The sequence below is a fragment of the Candidozyma pseudohaemuli genome (assembly GCF_003013735.1).
Source record: "Candidozyma pseudohaemuli strain B12108 chromosome Unknown scaffold00018, whole genome shotgun sequence".
NCBI classification, from domain to species: Eukaryota; Fungi; Ascomycota; class Pichiomycetes; order Serinales; family Metschnikowiaceae; genus Candidozyma; species Candidozyma pseudohaemuli.
This window is the reverse complement of record NW_020194452.1, coordinates 34,326-53,305: the sequence shown is the minus strand read 5'-3', so window position 1 is coordinate 53,305 and position 18,980 is coordinate 34,326. Positions and strand designations below refer to the sequence as shown.

The following is an 18,980-nucleotide window of genomic DNA, read 5'->3' as shown; positions in this document are numbered from 1 at the left end:
TTTTAGGCGACATTCGGAACTCAATGTGGCTCGAACGGAAACGCTTTGTGTAATTCGCTTTTTTTCGCTTCCGCAAATGAAAGGCCTGCAAGTGCAATCAGCTCAATTGACGCTGGTCTCGACAACCCCGTGGGCCTTGGCAGTAAAATCATGGAAGGTAGACTCGAGAAACACCCTCGACGTCACGGCGGCAGCACACACAACCCTCCATACTTTTCGCCATAAGACTGAGTCGACAGCTCTCGCAAATCGCAAAACACTTGCACGGCCATGTAATGATCTCTCTCATATTGACTTGGCATACCACACAAGCCATGCGTGCATCAAGCAAGTCGTCATCGTCGTCGTCTATATCGGTGCGCCCGTGGCGGGGCTTTGTGCGATCGTCCCGAGCCCTTTTGGCTATAATGAGGTCCAATAGTTCTTCAGCTTCATGCACCCCCGGTTTGTTGCGTGCCCTGAAGCGGGATCTTGTCATTATACCCTCTTTAGCGTCGTAGTCAAGATGCCGAGTGAGCAAATCAGAGTCTCCCTGAAGAAATTCAAGTAAATTTTCCGACGTAATGAGTTCTCCCAACGGTGTTTCTTGCAGAGACAGGGTGATCACCGCATGAGTGAGATCGACGGACTCCACATCCGAGTCTGACTCAAGCTCCAGGTCAGGAATGAAATCAGGCAGCTCGTCCACCTCGTCGAGCTCCATCTGCTGGAGAATTGACGAATACTGTGTTGCAAGCTCCTCGTCTGCCACAGAATTGATATTGAGCTTTTGTGTGCCATCCGTAACGGGCTCCCTCTTTTTGATGAAAGGTTGCACAAACTTGGGTGCTCTATTCTGCCGGATTCGGTATTCCTCCTCAGTTTCGTGGTCGCTGCCCCAGAGGCTAATTGGCCTCCTCAATATGTACTTGCGGAAAAGTCTTGGGATAAGATAAAGGGCAAAAGTGTCGACCACCAATGCCTTGATAAGCTGAGTGAAACGGATCGTCGACTCGCGAAGGTAGAAGAAACGCTGTCTCCAGGCGCCCTGCAACTTGAAGTTAAATTTTTCGTCTTTGTTCCGAGAAATAAGACGAAGAGGGGGTTTGTCAACAAGATTGCCGTAACCGCTGACCTTGTTTTCCTTCAAGTAGGCTATAATCTTTCTGCTCTGTGTGGAGTCAGAGTCTCTTTTAAGGCTGCCAGCGCCGAACATTGAAATAAGTTTATCTGTGATGGACTGCTCAACCCAGGTACTTTGTGAGCCTGTTACGTAGTTGTACTCGGTGATGTAGCTCGATCTTCCGGCCAGCGTGATCGCAAAGAGACTCAACTTCAGGGAAAACAGGAAAAAGTCATCGTCAAGGGAGCATCCTATGTGCTTTGAGAAGAATTCGTTACTTTCCTCGGGGCCAGTGAAGTAACTAGCAAATTGTAGCTCCTCGTATTTGGATCCCTTGGCAATGATGGCTAGTATGAATATCAAGGCACACAGAATGATCACGGCCCAAAGGAACAAAAGCGAGGTGTATGCTGAAATTATCACAACGGGGAAGTTGAACCAGGTGCCGTTGCAGAGACAGCGCCAGTGGTAGAGTATGAACATTATGCTGACCACCGACAGAGGAATCAAACGATATCTTCTGTCATACAAGAGGGTGCCAATGTGGAATAGGATGTGATCTGCCAACAGGAACATGCAAACCATGAGGACCTGCTCTGTGGGGCGCTTTGCTGGGGTAAACTTACGGAGGAAGTAGAATCCTGAGCTTACCTCTTGGAGAGAAACGGAAAGCTCCAAGATAGTAATGGCCCGGCCCACTTTTGGTGTTTTACCCAGAATGGCCAGCACAAACACCTCGATGAACTCCAGGTAGCTAGCCGCCAAGTACACCGTATAGAGCATGTCGGAAGTTGGACCGAAACGGACCTCGGAACGGGGCATGCTCATGTACCGATCTTGGGCATATTTGACCGGGTCATACAAGAACCAGTCGTCGGGAATGAGTCGTATAAGTAGCGGAAGCAGCCCAACATCCTTAGCATTGCTCTTCATGATTCTGAGCACCACAAGGACGTTACGCATAGCATATCCCAAGGCAGCGATTGCTGAAAGTCTGAGAAGCAAAGTGCAAAGGGCAAAGGGCCAATCAGCTCTGGACGTTGCACCCAAAAAGCCACGATTATGGATCTGGCGGGCTCTAGGGCGGCTATTGGCTCGGGCCGAGGCGAATATCGCCGTTCTGTTGAGGATGAATGCTAGGAACATGGTGGAGAAGCCGTAGAAGGAGCATATGTAAGCTGAAAGGGAACCAAAGCGGTCCCAGTTTATATCGTTATCATCAGCATATTGAGACTGTTCAGCTATTGCGTCTAGAAGAGCACTGAATAGGTTTTTGGACGGGTCAAGCGAGTTTGGTGAAGACGATTCGACCATCCTGCTGTGGAGCTGAATGTGATAATTTGACAGGATTCACGGGTCGCGCGGACCATATATAGCCGGATAACAATGGATGACCGTTCTTGTATAGATGGGAATCTGGGGATGGGATTTAGTGGAGATGTGGTTTTGTGTTACGGGAGGCTGACAATGGGGATGGGTTGATTTTTTGTTTTTAAGGTTCCGGTGGGGTAATCTGGGGAGTTAGTAGGGTTTGTCCTTTGGCTGCGAAATCTGGGGCTCAATGAAGAGTGAGACATGGTACATGTGGATGAATGATAGTGCAAGAATGATAAAAAGTGGTCAAGTGACAGAGTGATAAAATGACAAATAGTAAAAAAAAAAAGGATATTGATGAGTTAATTGGAAGTTGTGAATGAGACCTGCCGTGGTTTGCTTGTTAAGGTTGCAGTATATTAGACAAGGAGAGCCATCGTCTTGCAGGAGAATAGAGCCCACTCCACACCAGTATCACAAGATTTGATTTCTTGAATTTTTCTCTTTTAAATTCAATTGGATGCTTCACATATAGGTACCCTGCCTTGCAAAATACCATCTTGAACTCTACGTCTCACAGTGTCTCATCTGCACTCTTTCTATGTACTAGACACTTCACAAACCTCTGCAACTAAAACCAGCCAATAGCTGAACTTCATATAGATGAAACCATGAAACCCCTTCACTAACCATTACACTCATTCTAGTGACACCTTACCGAATCCCCATCCTACTCCGTCCACACCCGTGCACCACCTATGATGAGCATCTCATAGTGTTGATAATCCGGCTTATCAAACTACAACTCCATGCCACCCAAAGCCCCTCCACCTCCACCTCCTCCTGGAGGCAGTGGCAGTCGAAAAGGCACTAATACTAGAGCCCCGCCTCCTCCTCCGCCACCTGCAGTGCATAGAAATGGCTCCTCGAGGCCTATAGCCAGACCTCCTCCACCTCCATCTGCCAGGATGCCACCTCCTCCAGCAGGAGAAGAGCGTCCTCGTAAGATGCAAAAGACGTCACTGGCTACTTCGCCAAAGGAGCAGTTAGAGGCCCGGAAAAGGGACTGGCTCCAGCATCAGAAACTCCGATTCAGAGACACCACATCGACCCAGAAGAAGGCAGGCATAGTCAAACCACAGAAGGCCAGGATGCCACCAGAGCATCTACGAAAGATCATGCTAGACCATGGCGATCTCTCATCGAAGAAGGTTGCATCAGACAAGAGATCACACCTTGGTTCTCTCAAGTACATGCCTCACGCCATCCTCAAGCTTCTAGAAAACATGCCTCAGCCGTGGGAACAAGAAAAAGAAGTTTCTGTACTCTACCATATCACTGGTGCCATCACGTTTGTGGATGAAGTTCCACGAGTCATTGAGCCCGTTTACACAGCCCAATGGGCCACGGCATGGACCATGATGAGACGAGAAAAACGAGACAGAAGACGTTTCAAAAGAATGCGGTTTCCACCATTTGACGACGATGAGCCGCCTATAGATTGGTCGGAGAACTTGGACGAAGTGACCCTTCCAGACCCCATTCAGCTCGACACAGACGAGAGCCCAGACTACGCAGCAATTGCCGAGCTCCTCTACGATGAGAAACCTTTTATCGAAGCATCTGAGGGCGGATCAATTAATGGTGAATCCTACAAGCATTGGAACCTCGATATTGCCACCATGGCGAAGCTATACCGACTCTCGATCCCTCTTTTACCGCATGTCACCGATCCCAACTATTACTATCTTTTTAACAAGGAAGCATTCTTCACAGCCAAGAGCTTGAACGTTGTCGTTCCCGGAGGACCCAAGTTTGAGCCATTGTTCAAGGACAAGATCAACAACAAGGAGCTCGAAGACTATACCGAGTTCAACGCAATCGACAGAATCATCTTCAGAGTACCCATCAAGACCGAATACAAGGTTGCGTATCCTTACCTTTACAACTCCTTCGTCAAAGATGTGGAGGTACCTTGGTACCACGACAATATCCGCACAGTTCCACAGGACGATTATGATAAAGACGGACCAGCCTTTTTCTTTTCCCAAGACTACAACCCAATTGAGCCGCATAAGTTCTCAGTGAAGAAGGCAGAAGAGAGCTTTCTCGATTTTGGTCTCGATGAAATTCAGTTGCCCGATGGTTTTGCTCCATTCATGTCGACCACAGAGGAAGACGGCATTGATGTCAATTTGCCTCTTGAGCCAGAACATACAGCTGATGCGCTTCAACTCTGGTGGGCTCCCTTCCCCTTCAATCGTCGTTCGACTTCCACTGTCAGAGCTCAAGATGTTGCTCTCGTGAAGTCGTGGTACAGAGAAAGGCCCCCTCGCGATGTTCCAGTCAAGACCCGAGTCTCGTATCAGAAGCTCTTGAAGGGTTACGTTCACAACGAGCTCAAAAACCCTCCTGGCCTGAAAACTGGAAAGGCAAACCAAAGAAAGGTTAGTCTTCTCAAAAGCTTGAAGGAAACAAAGTACTTTCAACAAACATCGATTGATTGGGTAGAAGCTGGTCTTCAACTTTGCAGGCAAGGTCACAATATGCTCAACTTGCTACTTCACAAACGTGGTCTTACGTACCTTCATCTTGATTACAACTTCAACCTCAAACCCACGAAGACTTTGACAACAAAAGAGAGAAAGAAGTCAAGATTCGGGCATGCCTTTCACCTCATCAGGGAACTTCTCAGAATCGTCAAGATTCTTGTGGATTCGCATGTACAATTTCGCTTGGGTCAAGTTGACGCTTACCAGTTGGCTGATGGTATCTATTACACCTTGAATCATATCGGGCAACTTACCGGTATCTACCGTTACAAGTACAAGGTGATGCACCAGATTAGGGCCTGCAAAGACCTCAAACATGTCGTCTACTCCAATTTCAACAATTCTATTGGAAAGGGGCCGGGTTGTGGTTTTTGGCAACCTGCTTGGAGGGTCTGGCTATCCTTCATCAGAGGAACAATTCCTATGCTCGAAAGATGGCTTGGTAATTTGCTTGCACGTCAATTTGAAGGTAGACGCAGCAATGATGTCGTCAAGACCGTCACCAAACAAAGAATTGACTCTTACTATGATTTGGAATTAAGAGCTCAAGTCATGCATGATATTTTGGATATGATTCCTGAAGGTTTGAAACAAAACAAGTCGGCCTTGATTTTGCAGCATTTGAGTGAAGCATGGAGGTGTTGGAAAGCTAATATCCCTTGGAAAGTTCCAGGCTTGCCAGAGCCGATCGAAAAGATTATTGAACATTACATCAAGGCCAAGGCAGATGGATGGATATCGATTGCTCACTATAACCGTGATCGTATTACACGTGGTGCCACGGTGGAAAAGTCCATGGTGAAAAAGAATCTCGGCCGTCTCACAAGACTTTGGATCAAGGACGAACAGACAAGACAAAGTGACTTTTCTAAGGACGGTCCATACGTCACACCGGATCAAGCTGTGATCATCTTTCAAACCATGGTTCAGTGGCTCGAGAGTAGAAAGTTCAACCCTATCCCATTCCCTCCTATATCATACAAGCATGATACCAAATTGTTGGTTCTCGCCTTGGAGAATCTCAAAGAAAATTTCAATGCGAATGCTAGGTTGAACTCAGCTCAACGTGAAGAGCTTGCTCTCATTGAGCAGGCTTACGATAACCCCAATGAGTGTTTGGCCAGAATCAAAAAGTATCTCTTGACACAAAGAATTTTCAAGGAAGTTGGTCTCGAATTGGTAGACCATTACGATCATTTGTCTCCAGTCTATACTATCGATCCATTGGAAAAGATCACAGACGCATACCTTGATCAATACTTGTGGTATGAGGCGGATAAGAGAATGCTTTTCCCCAACTGGGTGAAGCCCTCTGACGATGAAATTCCACCCTTGCTCGTTTACAAATGGTGTCAAGGCTTGAACAACCTCGAGGATGTTTGGGACACCTCGCACGGTGAAAGCAATGTGATCTTGGAGACATCTTTGAATAAGGTTGCCGAGAAGATTGACTTTACTCTTCTCAACAGACTAATTCGACTCATTGTGGATCCCAACATCGCGGACTACATCACATCCAAGAATAACATTTCCTTGTCATACAAAGATATGAATCATGTCAATCAATATGGTTTAATCAGGGGTTTACACTTTTCATCCTTCATTTTCCAATACTATTGCTTGGCCATTGATCTTTTGATTCTTGGATTGGATAGGGCGACGGATATCGCTGGACCTGTGCAACTGCCTAATAGCTTCCTTAACTTCAAGGACTCCGAGACCGAGAAAGCGAACCCTATCAGACTTTACTGCAGATACATGGACAAAATCCACATATTTTTCCGGTTCGAAAGAGAAGATGCTGATGCTTTGGTTTCGGATTTCCTTTTAGATAATCCCGATCCAAACACTAGCAACCTCATTGGCTACAATACCCATAAATGTTGGCCTAAAGACTCGAGGATGCGTCTCATGCGCCCAGACGTGAATCTAGGAAAGGCCGTATTCTGGGAGGTGTCGAGCAGAATTCCAACCTCGATCACGACATTGGAGTGGAAGGATTCCTTTGCATCTGTTTACTCTCCTGAGAATCCAAACTTGCTTTTCACGATGTGTGGTTTCGAAGTGCGTATCTTGCCAAAGAGTCGGATGACGGAGGATCTGTCATCTCAGGAAGGTGTCTGGGACCTTGTTAATCAAACGAACAAAGAGCGTACCGCTAAAGCTTTCCTCAAGGTTTCTCAAAAAGAAGTTGAACGCTTCCAGAACAGGATCAGACAGATTTTGATGTCCTCGGGTTCAGCTACTTTTACGAAGGTGGGAGCAAAATGGAACACAGCATTGATCTCACTTTTTGCATACTTCCGTGAGGCAACCGTGGCAACGGAATCCTTACTAGACGTCCTCGTGAAGTGCGAGACCAAGATTCAGAACAGAGTCAAGATGGGTTTGAACTCGAAGATGCCGTCGAGATTTCCCCCTGCCGTTTTCTATACTCCTAAAGAATTGGGTGGTCTTGGAATGTTGAGTGCCTCGCATATTTTGATTCCAGCATCTGACCTCAAGTGGTCTAAGCAGACTGATACGGGAATTACACATTTCCGTGCTGGTATGAACCATCAGGAGGAGAGAATGATACCCACGATTTTCAGGTACATGACAACTTGGGAGAACGAATTCTTGGACTCCCAGAGAGTTTGGGCAGAATATGCAATCAAAAGGCAGGAAGCTGTCGAACAAAATCGTCGTATCACATTTGAAGACATGGAGTCAAGCTGGGACCGTGGTTTACCGAGAATCAGTACACTCTTCCAGAAAGATCGTCAAACTCTCGCTTACGATAAGGGTCACAGAGCAAGAAGAGAATTCAAGTCTTTTGCTTTGAGCCGTGGCAACCCATTTTGGTGGACGAATAGTCATCATGATGGTAAATTGTGGAACCTTGCAGCTTACAGAACTGATGTGATACAAGCTCTCGGTGGCATTGATACCATTCTTGAGCACACCCTTTTCAAGGGAACAGGTTTCGACTCGTGGGAAGGCTTGTTCTGGGAGAAGGCCTCCGGTTTTGAAGATTCTTTGAAGTTCAAAAAGTTGACAAATGCTCAGCGCTCTGGTTTGAGTCAGATTCCCAACCGTCGTTTTACTCTTTGGTGGTCGCCTACCATCAACAGAGCTAACGTGTATGTTGGTTTTTTGGTTCAACTTGACTTGACGGGTATTTTCCTTCATGGTAAGATTCCAACTTTGAAGATCTCGCTCATTCAGATTTTCAGAGCTCATTTATGGCAGAAGATTCATGAAAGTTTGGTTCAAGATATTTGTCAGGTCTTAGACAAGGAGCTTGAAGTCTTGCATGTGGATTCTGTTGAAAAGCAGGCTGTTCACCCCAGAAAGTCGTACAAGATGAATTCCTCGAGCGCTGACATTGTCTTGACCAGTACCTACAAGTGGAATGTTTCCAGGCCCTCTCTTTTGCACGATAAGGCTGACTCTTTCGATAGTGCCACAGCAACAAAGTATTGGGTTGATGTTCAGTTGAGATATGGTGACTACGATTCTCACGACATCTCCAGATACACTAGAGCAAAGTTTTTGGACTACACAACAGACAGTACAAGCTCTTACCCCTCACCAACTGGAGCCATGGTTGGAGTGGATCTTGCCTACAACGTTTATGACATTTACGGTAACTGGTTCAGCGGTCTCAAGCCATTGATGCAGAATGCCATGAAGGAGATCATGAAAGCAAACCCAGCCCTCTATGTTCTCCGTGAGCGTGTCAGAAAAGGACTTCAGTTGTACCAGTCTCAACCTCAGGTTGCCTTGTTGAACTCATCGAACTACGCTGAATTGTTCAACAATGAGACACAGCTTTTCATTGATGATACGAATGTTTACCGAGTCACAGTTCACAGAACAACCGAGGGCAACCTCACTACCAAGCCTGTGAATGGTGCTGTCTTCATTCTCAACCCAAAAACTGGACAGTTGTTCCTCAAGATCATTCATGTATCTGTGTGGGCAGGTCAAAAACGTCTTGGACAATTGGCAAAATGGAAGACAGCAGAGGAGGTTGCCGCTTTGGTCAGATCTTTGCCCCGTGAAGAGCAGCCAAAGCAGTTGATTGCAACAAGAAAGGGAATGCTCGATCCCCTTGAGGTCCACATGTTAGATCATCCAAACATTAGCATCAGGTCTTCAGAACTCCATCTTCCATTCGCAGCAGCTCTCAAGATTGACAAGTTGTCTGATGTGGTCATGAAGGCCACCGAACCACAGATGGTTTTGTTCAACTTTTATGACAACTGGCTCGAGAGTATTTCTTCATACACCGCTTTCTCCCGTACTATATTGATTTTGCGTGCAATGGGAATTAGCCCAGAGAGGACGAATATGATTCTCCGCCCTGATGCTAGCGTTGTTACTCAGAGCAACCATATCTGGCCAACATTGTCTGACGAGCAGTGGATTGACGTCGAGACACAATTGAGAGACTTGATTTTGAATGACTTCGCCAAGAAGAATAACGTCAATGTTCAATCATTGACCCAGTCTGAGGTTAGGGACTTGATTTTGGGTCAGGAAGTGAAGGCTCCTTCAGCCAAAAGACAACAGATCGCCGATGTGGAAAACTCAACAAAGGAAGATCCAGATGCTGCAAATGCCAATCAGCAGCTTACCGCTTTGAAGACCAAAAGTCAAAACGTCCATGGTGAAGAGATCACAACAATCACGACGACAAATTACGAGCAACTGGCCTTTAGTTCCAAGAATGAATGGCAGAATAGAGCAATCGCTGCTTCTAATTTACATCTGAGAACCAAGAACATCTATGTCACCTCGGAGGATTTCGAAGACGATGATAGCTTCACCTATATCATGCCAAAGAATCTTCTCAAGAAGTTTGTTCAGATTTCGGACACAAGAACTCAGATTGGTGGTTTCGTCTACGGCACCTCGCCGACTGATAATGAGGAGATCAAGGAGGTCAAAGCAATCGTTATGGTTCCCCAACTTGGCAATTCTCATTCCATTCAATTTCCTAATAAGCTTATCGAGAATGACCAGCATGAATACCTTAAAGATCTCGAACTACTTGGCTGGATTCATACGCAAAACCACGACCTCGGCATGTTGAGTCCCGTTGATGTGACAACCATTGCAGGCTTTAATAACAAGAACGAGGCAGTGTGGAATAGAAACTTGGTTACCTTGACCGTTGCACTTACACCTGGCTCTGTTACGCTAACCGCCTTCGGACTCAACAAGAGTGGTTATGACTGGGGAAGTTCGAATAAGGACATGATTTCCAACGCACCTGCTGGTTTCAGTCCATCATTTAGCGAAAAGAAGCAGCTCATAATGTCAGACCGAATTGTGGGTACGTTTTTGGTACCTGATGACAAAATCTGGAACTACGCATTTATTGGGCCCGTTTGGGATCCAAACGGTGTCTTTGACTTGGTGGTGGATTTGCCCTTGCCATTCTATCACGAATCACATCGCCCTCTTCATTTCAGCCTCTTCAACGAGATTGAAGGAAATGAACTTGAGGCTACTCAGGAAGACAACTTCTCTTGAGTTGTACATAATAATGCATCGTAATAATATTTACCAGTGTCTGACGGATATGATAAAATCCTCAATCGCTAGAAGAAGTTTCCTGAGCTCAACTCGGGAAACATTCTCCTTGAGTAGAAGAAGCTCCAAAGAGTTTTTACCGTTCATGTACTTGAGAAGCTTGTAGAAGACGGCGGTGAGGTCGGGAGGAAGTTTGCACTCCTCGTGAATTACTCTGTTGATCCACCTTCTTTGAATGCTGGATGCCCGTCCTGGATCAACCAAAATGGTATCGTCTTCTTCCTCAAGAATCACATTGGACGCAATTTTTGCCATACCAAGCTTGCTCTCAATCTTTTCTATCTCGCTATCCAAAGACCCTGGAAAGCCTTTTTGTGGTAGCACTTTAGCTTTTGAAGGTGAGGATGCTTCCTCTGCAGCGGACTCCACCTTGTTGTCGACGACATTGTCAACCTCAACCTTGTTGTCCACCACTGCCAGATTCTGAGCACTATCCAGTTCCCGCTTCTTCTTCGGGTCTCTTCCTCTCTCTGTTTCTTCCTCTTCTTCGACTCTCATTTTCACTTTCCTGGGAATCTTGAGCCAAATATAGGTATGTAATTGCGTCACATAGCCAAATCGTATAAGCCACGCAAGCGCCAGAAGATAAAGATCTTTGTGGTCTCGTGAAGGAATGATAGTAGCAAACTGCTTGGGTTTCCTCGATCTCGCTGAAAGGAGTTTAAGGAATTGAGGTAACGATGGAAGGGTCGCAAAGTTCTCTTTGAATGCCCTGATATCATCTCTAAAATTGCTTTCGAATGGAGCCATGGGGGACACAATGTAGATGGCTCTTGAGTTGAGCGGAGTCACCACACGGGCTTTTCGCCAGTATATTAGCTGAAATGCAAACGACTTGACCTGTGAGATGCTTATTGACTTTCCCTCATTTAGTGCCTTGATTTTGTTTGTGAGCTTGATCAAGGATTCGGTCGGACGAACTAGCCTGATAAAGCGAGCTAGTTGACTTTGCGGTTCTGCTTTGAGATCCCTGATAATCACCTCGGGACTGTCGAGGAGAAGAATGGCAAAGTAGATTATATCTTCAGAGGATGTTGCGTTTGCATCCTCGTCGTCCAGTGAGTTCACTTCTTCGCCTGCGCCGTAGTTACCAGTAGCAAGGCTTCCATCAAGGAGTAAGTTCATGAGCCCTTTGGTATGGTATCGTGTTGTTTCTCCCAAATTCACCAACCCTGTGGATGAGAGCATATTGGCTGTAGAAGAAAGATGTGAGCCAGGTATGTAAGGCACAGTCGGCTCTGGTAATGACGAGAACTCCAGTTTGACTGGTATTTGGAACGACTTGCGTTTGTTGTTCACCACAAGTGTAGCGATCTTGCTGCTAGAGATAGCATCATAACAATCGGCCATAAGCTTGCAAAGAGACAGTTTTGATACCAAGTACTCCAGCATCAGCGAACCGTGAAGCGTGGTCTGGGTTCTCCACTCCTCCTTTAGTTTCAGAATGAGACGGATCTGGCTCCACACGTAGTCCCTTTTCAGCTGCTCGTAGCGTAGCACAAGGGAGAGTTTCGAAGTAACGCAATAAAACATCTCGTCAATTCTGTAGTTGCGTTCGATTTCAGGTGGTTCTAGCACAAAGACCAAATGGAACATAGACATGGCATTTTTTGACAGGTTTTCGTCTTCATCGTCGCCCTTGTCCCGTTTTCGTTCCAGTCTTCCTGGGCGCCACGATCCGTCAGCACCAATATGAATCGGCAAGCCCAAAAACACCACGTTCTCGATCATCACCTCAAAACGACTGTTGCACATCAGACGAGGCGGACAGAGCATCTCACTGAGGTACTCACGATCAAAACCCATTATCTTACCGGTATCCTCCGGTGGATGTGTCGATGCTTTACTCGAATTGGAGGTCACCTGGCGTAGAGAGCTTCGTCCATTGTGGATGCTTGAAGCCGATTGAGCATCACCACATTGTTCTCGTTTGAGCCGCTCCTGGTTGTCCAAAACGGTGATGATATCCTTCTTAGTGCCCAAGTAAGAGCTCATATGGTTGAAGTCAAGACTCTCATCGGGCGTATCTCCTGTTTCGTCTTGAACATAATCTTCATCGTCGAGGTCTGAGGTAGCCCTTTTTCTGCGATTGAACTCGTCAGAGAACAAATCTTGTGGATAACAGAAGGAGAAGTGTGGTCCGTTATGCGTGGATGCCACTAGAATGAGTCCCACGAGGCTCGGACACGGTAGGTTGTATGACATAACATGAATTGGGTGTACTTCGCGATAGACTTATCTGAGATGGTGTAGGTGAGCGGGGTGGTCTGGGGGAAACGAAGGAGAAGTGGAATTGGATGTTTTAATTGATGGAATTGATGGGATTCTATGGGATTATGAAGAAAAAGATTTTGTTGAAGGTTATTGGTGAGTAGGTAGAGTTATGTGGAGTTATTCAGCATCGCGACTGTAGCGTTGCATTTGGTAGGATACATAGTGAGGGAGAAAGTGAAAAATCACCACAACTGATAAATGAACATCGAAAGTGTGGATGAATGCAATAGAGTCCACCGTACATTGCTGATTTGGCTTCCACTCATACCACAGCTCCTCTGGCCTACACTGCGTTGGCTATAAATATATTCCTAAAAAGGTCTCTACCGCTCAATGCTGAGTCCGGACTGGCCGGACGCTTAGAGCTTGTGCTTGATCTCCTTGTTGGCAATCTGCACAAATCTCAGCTGAGGAATGCCCTCGATCCATCTGTTGAAACCCACAATGGACTCTCTGGCGTTGGCACTGTTGATGAGTGTGTCACGGTTGTGTCTAAGCAACTTCTTGTTGGCGAAGATGGATGGCTCGTACAAGCCGTCGAACTTGGAGACAATCAACTTGTGCACCTCGTCGTTGAACTGGTCTGTGGTCAAGCCCTTGCCGGTGTAGGTACCGTTGAAGAAGCCCAAACGGTTGAGCTCGGTACCTGGCACAGGCTTGGCAAACAACAAGGCCTCGGAAGCCTTGGACCAGCCCAATCTCAAGAACAAGGTGGCAGAGGTGGCACCCTCGGCGACAAGACCCAAGTTGGAGAACGGCGTCAACATGTAGGTGTTGTTCTCGTCGTTCACGTAGACCAAGTCACACAAGGCGACAATGGCAGCAGAAAGACCAATGACAGGACCGTTGAGAGCACAGATCAACACCTTGGAGTGGTTGTGCAACAAGTCAGCCAAGTAGACGTTTCTGCCGACAAAGTTCTTGAGCCAGAACTCGTGGCTGAACACCTCCGAAGGGTCAGAGTTCATGACAGAAATGTCTCTGACGTTGGCACCGGCAGAAAAGTACTTGCCCTTGGCCTGGATGATGGTACACACAGTGTCCTCCTCCTTATCGGCCTCATCCAAGTACTTGGCGAGCTGAAGGTACTGGGGACCGTTCAAGGCGTTGAGTTTTTTCTCCACATTGATGGTGATGGTGGTGATTCTGTCCTTGACCTCGTACAAAATGTCGGTGTATTCCTCGTCTGGCATGGTTGGTGAGGGCGAAAAAATGGTGGGTTCTGGGGCACCTATATATCATTCTTCATATGCGCTCCCCTGTGGGGTATGGATGGGAACCGAGGGTGCGGTTAAAATCCGGTGGACTCCTAATGGCGGGATAATGAGGAAAAATGGAATTCTGTCTTGTTTTATTGTTTGAGGTGGGTTTACAAGAGTTACTTGACCAAGCTGGATAGGCTTTTTGTCTTTCTTGTGGAATTTGTCGTTGTTGGTGCATGGCTGCGAAAAATGTGTGTTGTGGTTATCGAGAAAACGAGGTCTGGTGTGGCGGATCAAAAAGTCGAGGGTAACTCCGTTCTTTTTGTGGAGTACTTCAGGGCCTTTGTTCAAGAATTTCAACCATGAAAGCTTGTATGTGGGGTCGAGCTCCGAGCGTTCGGTGCATTATCGCAAATGGAACTAGGCGCCAGGTGACGGAGGGTTAGGTGGGTGAGTTACCAGGGAATTGAAAGCGGTTGGTATTGGTGGATTGAGTTTTACGGTAAATATTGGTGATTTGAAGTTTATGATGAGGGAGAAGGGGAAAGGGTTTATCCAGCATGGCCTAGGGGACTAGTACTGGTAGATCTAATACCGACTTGAACTGAAATTTTGACTCTAAATATTCAATTTTCATTATTGCCCTCAAAAGCGTCCTTCGATGATGAAAAACCATCTACATCTGCAAAACAGTCCAGAGCACAATGGAACCGTTGGAGCAATTGTGGAAATGGTCCGGTCTAAGTGCCGTGCTGCTCGCTTAACGTCACTACTGCATTATCCACGGAAGACGGAATCGGGGTACGAGCTAAGCTGCTTTGGGTACTTAAGAGACGGAAAAAACCACCATCCATGATTTTTGTTCTGTTTTCTTGACGCTTCACTATTCACCGTCAAACGAGCTCATTTCTCATTTTGAGGCTGAATGTGATTTTCAGAGGGTCCTTCTGTATTTCGCAGCCACAGCTCTAACCATGGGGTGGGGTACTAGACGATCCTGGTTTTCAAACTTCCTGATCCACTAGAAATCGAAGTTTGACTTTTTGACTCTCCGTTTTCAAGTATGGTGCCGTTTTGGTCGATTTGTAACCACTTGGTAGAATCATCGATGCCATAGTACTGTTGCTGCGCCAGGTTACTTACCTGATACCGCCCAAATACTCTTCCTCAGTTGATCCACCTTCTTAACAATCTTGTAAAGCTTCACTAGCAATCTTTAACTCGCTAAATCCACTTTCACCTGGCAATCTTACCCCAGTAACTAGGAGCCTAAAAGGGCAATCTGTCGTGTATCAGAAGCTGAGACTTCGCCATTGTTAACGGCAATCACGGCGATAGGCAATAACCGTTGTCGTGTGATAATGAGAGGTGCTTGGGAGAGAAAATAATAAAATTTTGGATCCCCAATCAAACGTTCGACCTTTCCATTAATTGCACCAGTAGTTCCTCTAAGTACGGTAGGGTAGACAGTCGCAGTATGGACATACGCCAACATCTCTCCCCCAAAGAGCCACCAAGCCCGCTGACCTCCTCTGACTGACAAATGTCCATCCACCCAATCTAAAACATTCTTCAGCCCGTCAAAAACTCGTAGTTTCATCGAATCCAATCCATTTCCCTTCATGTCACGTGCCTCATGGCACGTGCACTCACCGACTACTTCACATTCTTTACCTACCAGCAGAAAGACAAACAACATGTCCTCGGTTTCCGTGGTTCGTGCCACTGGTGGTAAAAACACTCACGGTTATTCTCGCTCTACTGTACCCGTCAAATTTCAACCACCACAGGAAAAAGCCGATTTCTCGTCCTCGCTTCCTTGGAAAGTTGACTTCTTCAATCTCGACAACGACAACTATGTTCTCGTGAATCTGCTTGCCAAGCTCTGGAACTACCCCAGCTCATACCAGGTCATTGCCAAAATCGTGAAGAAGAGCGGGATTCGGAAGGGGGAGTTCTTGCACAAAACTGATGAAAAGCTCAATGGTTTACTTCTTGCAGAGAATTTAATTACACCCTTGGAGGCCAGAAGTCAATTGTTTTATGTGTCACTCAAATTCATTCATTCTGTGGTTCAAAACGAAAATGTATTGGTAGGCCACGATGAGCTAGTCACAAATACAGCTATCCGTCAGAGACCAATCATTCCACCTACCGACGACGATACCATTACTATCTCCCAGGTGTTCCCTCACTACGGCAATGAGGATAACGTGATTCCCAAGGACCATGCTACTTTCACAACACTTACTCCTCTCACAAAGTTGCAGGTCTACAAGCATGAGGGTAACTATAGGAGAGTCTACGGCACCTCTCTCAGTGCTTATGAAAGAGAGCTTATCCTGGGTAGCAATAACTACGCCGCTTTCAACCCAAACCTGATCTTGGAAACCGAACCTGTTGATCAGATCTCGGCCTCCAAGAAACCATTGGGTAGAACAAGGCGACACATTGCAAGTGTGGATCCCAACTCCCTTGATGTTTCTGAAAACATCCTTCCCGGAAATGGCGCCATCCCTGAGTTCCTGGTGGGCGCCCTCTGCAAAGTTCCCAATTACTTCGTCAGCAACGGTCTGATGAACTCGCAGCAGACCGCTCTCATAAACACATACAAGCCACATCTTACCGATTTGCAGCTAAACTTCTCTGACAGCAAGGGAACAAAACAGGTGCTGCAGCTCTTCATGAATAATGACCAGGAGGCTCTCAACTCCAGATATTACTACTACAAGAGTTACAGGGGCCCTGGCTCGGGAAATTACAAAGACGCTGCGTTGGTGAACAGAATCAATAAGATTCGCATGTTCAACAAGGACTCTTTACCTGAAACAAACGCTGTGACACATCTTCCGTCACACAAGGTCCAGAAACCATTACGAAAGCGCTTCGACCGTGGTGTCAAGGGTTTGATTCATGATTTCTACACTCCTGACAACGTTGAAGTTGTTGTGAACCGCCAGCGTCAGTTTGCTGAAGATTTCGAGAATCTAGAAATGCTTCACAGTACTGTTCTTTTCAACGTTCTAGCGAACTCCTACAGAGAAGTCTCACAGCTGACGTGGGCCAACTTCTACAAATTCCGCATGATAGACTTTGAAAAGCTCTATGCCATTGACAGGCAAGAAAAGAGAAGAACGAGGAAGGAGGAATTGCTCAGTGAATACGAGAAAACTCGTCTTAATGCTGAGTCCCGTGGTTTGGCGCCTCCACAGCCAACTAGAGAGCTCGCCGAGTTGATGAAACCAGACATCACCGACAGATTCACTCTACCTACGGATCATGCGGAAATCATGAGGAAGTTACCACTTGAGCTTCGTGGCCAAGATGGAGATCCAGTTTCGCAAATCAGCAAGCCCATTAGATATGTGGCCACATACCCAGACAAGCAGTTGCCTGAGGTGCTCAACCAGATTGAGGTTGTTAAGCTTCCAAACGCCAACCTGTTAGCCTGGGACAACATCAAAAAGTACCGGGAGACGAGGGCCTGGCTGTAAATGTATTATACGAAAAAAAGTATTACCATCCAATTTATTAATAAATTACTAATTCGACACATCCCCATCGCTGAAGATACTGAAGCCCTGCTTGCTTGAATCTTCCATCGTAAATGCCTTGCCCATGTTCTTACCAACAAATTTGTTGGCTATGTTATAGTTCACCTTCACTGGATTCACAGCCAGTGTGAAATCGAGCTTGCGGGGCTTGAACCTGCGCTGCTCTTCCAGTAATTGTTCAACCTTGCGCTCCCCTGTACGGTGGTTCACAAGTTCCATCTGAGTCGCTAGATCGACCTGAGTGGGCTGTCTTTTTGGCTTGGGCGCATGGGATTCGAGAAAAGGATTCGGAAGCTTCTTGCGAGGAATGTGTTTGAGATCGTCCACGTTCACCACGCGTATCGTGTCATTGTCAGAACCCCAGATGCCTAATCCAGCGCTGTAAGGAGTAGAAGGCTCGGTGAGAATCTGGTCCTGCGGTGTCGTTGGCCGGGGTGGTGTGGTTGGTTGCTTTTTCTGGTTATCCTCGCTAAGCTTCTGAAGAGTGGCGGTAAGATTACGGGATTTCAGTGACTTTTGATCTGGGAATAGAACTCTTCCTTTTCTACCACTACCAACTGTCAGTGGCGTAGGAAGAATGCTCGTTTGCCTCGGAGAAGGTCCTATTATATCAGTTGCGTGCTTCCTAGACGTCCTAGGAGTGAGAAATGGTGAAACCATGGGTTTCAGACCGTTTGATTTCTTGTGACATCTTGTTGAAGAAGGCGTCACAGGCTCACGAGCCACTGTCTTCCTGGGTGGCGTTGTCGGGATCATCTGGGAAAAGAAGGATCTGGTGGTTGGAGTAGGGAGAAAAAGACGTGAAGAAGGTGTACACCCGTGCCTCCCAGGGGGGTTTCAGAGCCGGTGTTTCAGGTTTCTGGAGGCTGGTGGCTGTGTTGGCCGAAAGATGAAATTATTTTTTACTCTTTTGGTGTACGAGGAGATTTACGGTTTTTCTGATGGATTTCTTGAAGTTCCTGATTTTTGGCGGTTGTTCAATTCTTTGCGGTAGAAGGCGATTCCTTGTAGAAATTGCAAAACGCGTTACTGGCAGACATTTTCGCGTCGAGATGCCCCCGGCTATTGCATAAATATGAAAAATTGGTGAAAAGTAGAAATACGATTGAAAAGATTGACATAGTGACGATTTTGAGTATGAATCACTGGCAACTGGTCACTTTGACCGAATTTGGCTCCGTGACCAAAATGTCATTTGCCTCTTTGAGAATTAGCCAATTGTGATTTTCTTCGCAGTACAATGGTTTGCAGCCTTTCTACGAGAGGTTGCTTTGACGGCAATCATAAAACGTAACTGGTTCCAATTGCCTTTGAACATCCTTACCTTTAGACGATTCTCTAAGAAAAAATTACCTTACATGATCTAGATGTACCCAGTCATACCAGCCCACCATAGCTC

General features: G+C 46.4%; 6 protein-coding genes across 6 annotated transcripts; 2 read left to right on the top strand and 4 right to left on the bottom strand.

Moving 5' to 3' along the window:
* Positions 1–148: 148 nt before the first annotated feature.
* C7M61_004791 (putative ubiquitin-protein ligase) lies at positions 149–2,416 on the bottom strand (the record flags this gene model as incomplete). Its single annotated transcript, XM_024860107.1, has 1 exon — positions 149–2,416. The coding sequence occupies one exon, from the start codon at positions 2,414–2,416 to the stop codon at positions 149–151; it is 2,268 nt and encodes a 755-aa protein (XP_024711664.1).
* An 809-nt stretch (positions 2,417–3,225) lies between these two features.
* Positions 3,226–10,491, top strand: PRP8 (U4/U6-U5 snRNP complex subunit; the record flags this gene model as incomplete). The annotated part of the gene is made up of 2 exons (XM_024860106.1): positions 3,226–5,593; positions 5,642–10,491. The coding sequence occupies 2 exons, from the start codon at positions 3,226–3,228 to the stop codon at positions 10,489–10,491; spliced, it is 7,218 nt and encodes a 2,405-aa protein (XP_024711663.1).
* A 30-nt stretch (positions 10,492–10,521) lies between these two features.
* Positions 10,522–12,756, bottom strand: C7M61_004789 (uncharacterized protein; the record flags this gene model as incomplete). The annotated part of the gene is made up of 1 exon (XM_024860105.1): positions 10,522–12,756. One exon carries the CDS (start codon positions 12,754–12,756, stop codon positions 10,522–10,524), a length of 2,235 nt encoding a protein of 744 aa, XP_024711662.1.
* Positions 12,757–13,184: 428 nt separating this feature from the next.
* Positions 13,185–14,018, bottom strand: ECI1 (dodecenoyl-CoA isomerase; the record flags this gene model as incomplete). The annotated part of the gene is made up of 1 exon (XM_024860104.1): positions 13,185–14,018. One exon carries the CDS (start codon positions 14,016–14,018, stop codon positions 13,185–13,187), a length of 834 nt encoding a protein of 277 aa, XP_024711661.1.
* A 1,706-nt stretch (positions 14,019–15,724) lies between these two features.
* Positions 15,725–17,521, top strand: C7M61_004787 (uncharacterized protein; the record flags this gene model as incomplete). Its single annotated transcript, XM_024860103.1, has 1 exon — positions 15,725–17,521. The coding sequence occupies one exon, from the start codon at positions 15,725–15,727 to the stop codon at positions 17,519–17,521; it is 1,797 nt and encodes a 598-aa protein (XP_024711660.1).
* Positions 17,522–17,569: 48 nt separating this feature from the next.
* C7M61_004786 (uncharacterized protein) lies at positions 17,570–18,337 on the bottom strand (the record flags this gene model as incomplete). The annotated part of the gene is made up of 1 exon (XM_024860102.1): positions 17,570–18,337. The coding sequence occupies one exon, from the start codon at positions 18,335–18,337 to the stop codon at positions 17,570–17,572; it is 768 nt and encodes a 255-aa protein (XP_024711659.1).
* Between the last annotated feature and the right edge of the window lie 643 nt (positions 18,338–18,980).